This window comes from Propithecus coquereli, unplaced genomic scaffold (genome assembly GCF_000956105.1).
Source record: "Propithecus coquereli isolate 6110/MARCELLA unplaced genomic scaffold, Pcoq_1.0 Scaffold1, whole genome shotgun sequence".
NCBI lineage: Eukaryota > Metazoa > Chordata > Mammalia > Primates > Indriidae > Propithecus > Propithecus coquereli.
This window is the reverse complement of record NW_012133857.1, coordinates 19,679,743-19,682,655: the sequence shown is the minus strand read 5'-3', so window position 1 is coordinate 19,682,655 and position 2,913 is coordinate 19,679,743. Positions and strand designations below refer to the sequence as shown.

At 29.9% G+C, this 2,913-nt stretch overlaps 1 protein-coding gene across 1 annotated transcript in view; it reads left to right on the top strand.

Moving 5' to 3' along the window:
- DNAH12 (dynein, axonemal, heavy chain 12) overlaps nt 1–2,913 on the top strand; it is a 236,169-nt gene that overhangs the window by 24,570 nt on the left and 208,686 nt on the right. Inside the window, 1 exon segment of the mRNA XM_012640974.1 lies at nt 83–174. Coding sequence (XP_012496428.1) covers nt 83–174 — 92 coding nt within the window.

Genomic DNA, 2,913 nt, shown 5'->3' with positions numbered 1-2,913 from the left:
TCCATTCCATGATCATATAAAAAAAAGCACTACCTTTTTAAAAGGTTGTTATTGATATTTTAATTAGACTATTATTTTTCAGTTGAAAAATATAATTGGCTCCTTGATGGGACTGCAGTTGAGATGATAGAGACTTTTCAAGCAGAAGATCATACTTTTGATGAATATACAGAGGTAAGTGATAATTCTGTTTTTTATTAATGACTTTTGCATTTTTTAATAAAATTAGGATTTTTTTATTCTAGAAAATAAACGCTTAAATTAAATAGAATTTCTTATTCAAAACTTGATTTTAGTAAAACTCATTGGCTCACTTCATAATTTCTGCAGTCATTCATTTACTCATTGATTGATTCAATAAAAATTTGCTCATCACATTCAGATACCTAGCAAGATGTTGATGATGCGAAAATAAACAGTATATAAACGCTCTCCTTAGGAGTTCATATTTGGCCTGGAAACCTAACAGAAATAACAACTATAATATATTGAGATATGTACTGGAATGGAGATATAGACAAAATGTTGTGGAAACACAGAAAGAGAATGATTGCTTTTACTTTGGGAAATTGGTGAAGGATTCATGCAAAACATGAAAAGTGAGCCAGGCTTTGAAGTAGGTATTTATAGGTGGTGAAGGGAGGGAATATAGCATGAATGAAGACCAAAAGTGTTCCAAGATGTTCAGAGGACATCGAATAAACCAAAATAGCTAAAGAATACGTAACAGGAATATGGTAAATGGCAGATTTAGAATATGATGAAGTTGGAAATATATGTTAGAACCACATGGGAAGATCCTGTGGTATCTTTGGTCAAGAGTTTATACTTCATTTTGAAGGTTTTTAGCCATGGTAGTAATATATTTGGATCTGAGTTTTAGAAAGATAATTCTGGTAGCTGGGGGTTGGGGGGGAGGGGGAAAGCAATTGAACGAGAAAATCTACCTCCTCAAGGGACCTTATTCTATTCATTAAGACTAGGCTCATTATTTCTTCATCTTCTCCCTTTATGTTGACTGTTTAGATTTTATTTTTAATATGCAATTTATAAATTTTAATTGTTCTAATATTTTATTGTGAAAATTTTAAACATACAGAGAAGTTGAAGGAATTTTACAAAGCATACCACTTAGATTCTAGCATTTTACTATATTTGCTTAATCACATATTTATCAATTTATTTCTTTTTTCATCTTTTATTAATTTAAAGAACAATTAAATTTAAAAGTCAACTTTATCAAAATTTAGTTTACCTACAATAAAATTCACCCAATTTTAATTATACAGTTATATGAGTTTTGACAAATTTACACAACCACGTAACAATCATCAGAATCAAGAAATAGAACATTTTTACCACCTCTAAAAGTTTCCTTGCATACTATCCTGGTCAATTCTCTCTAACCCTGGCCTCGTTCAACAGCTGATATGCTTTCTTGTTACTATAGATTAGATTTTTCTTAAGTTTCATATAAATAGAATCATACATAGGTACTCTTTTGCATCTGGTTTCTTTTATTAGCATAACATTTTTGAGATTTATCTATGTTGTTGTGTGTATCAGTGGTTGATTCCTTTTATTGAGGAGTAGTATTTCACTGTATAAATACATGATTTGTTTATCCATTCACCATTTGATGGACATTTGGGTTGTTTCCAGATTTTGGCTATTATGAATAAAGTTACTGCTTTCTTTTGTATACAAGTCTTTGTGTGAACATATGATTTCATTTCTCTTTCTAGGAGTTAGATTGCTGGATGGTATGGGAAGTGTCCATTTAACTTTTTCAGAAACAGTTAACTTATTTAAAAAGTTATTCTACCATTTACAATCTCCCCAGCAGTGTATGAGATTTCCAGTTCTTCCACATCCTTTCCAACCCCTGGGATTTCAGTCTTTTTAACACCAGCTATTCTACTATGTGTATGTTGGTATCTCATTGTGGTTTTAATTTGCATTTCCCTGATGACTAATGATGTTTAGCATCTTTAAATGTGTTACTTTCCATCTGCATATTTTTTAAAAAAATAAAGTGTTTTAATAGTTTATACATTTTAAATTTGATTTTTGTGTTTTATTGCTGAGCTATAATGGATGTTGTAATGGATTACTGAGCCATAATGGATAATGGATTTTATTGGGCTATATTATTATAATAATTCTTATTGAGTTTTGAGTTCTTTTTTAAATTTTATTTTAAAATTTTATTACCGGAACCATGCCCAAGAAGCCTTGAGCAAGTGGACTCCGAATTTTGAGTTCTTTATGTATTCTGGGTAAACGTCCTCTGTCTGAAATATGTTTTGTACAAATACTTTCTCCCAGTTTATGCCTTGACTTTTAATTTTTGTAACAATGTCTTTCAAGGAGTAGACATTTTAAATTATAATTAATTCCAGTCTATCAATTTTTTCTTTTTTTTTCTTTTTGTTGTTCCGTATAGTTTGACAATATACAACTTTTTCTTTTAAGGTTCATACTTTTTGTGTCCTGAGGAATCTTTTCCTACTCCATGATCACGGAGTGATGTATGTTTTTTTCTAGAAGTTTTATAGTTGTAGCTTTCCCATTTAGATCTATGACATGACCTAGCATAAATTAACTTTTATGTATGATGTGGGATGTGGGTCATGGTTCAAAATTTTTTCATGTGGATATCCAGCTATTCCAGCATTATTTATTGAAAATACTGTCTTTTCCCCATTAAATTATTTTGGCGTCTTTGTTGAAAATCAATTGATTTTATATTTATGAGTCTATTTCTGGATTCTCTGTTCTTTTTCATTGATTTATATATCTATTCTTATGCCAGTTCCACACTGTCTTGATTTCTGTAGTTTACTGGTAAGTTTTAAAATCAGGTAGTGTAAGCTCTCTAATTTTGTTCTTTTTTTTTTTTTTTTTTTTTTT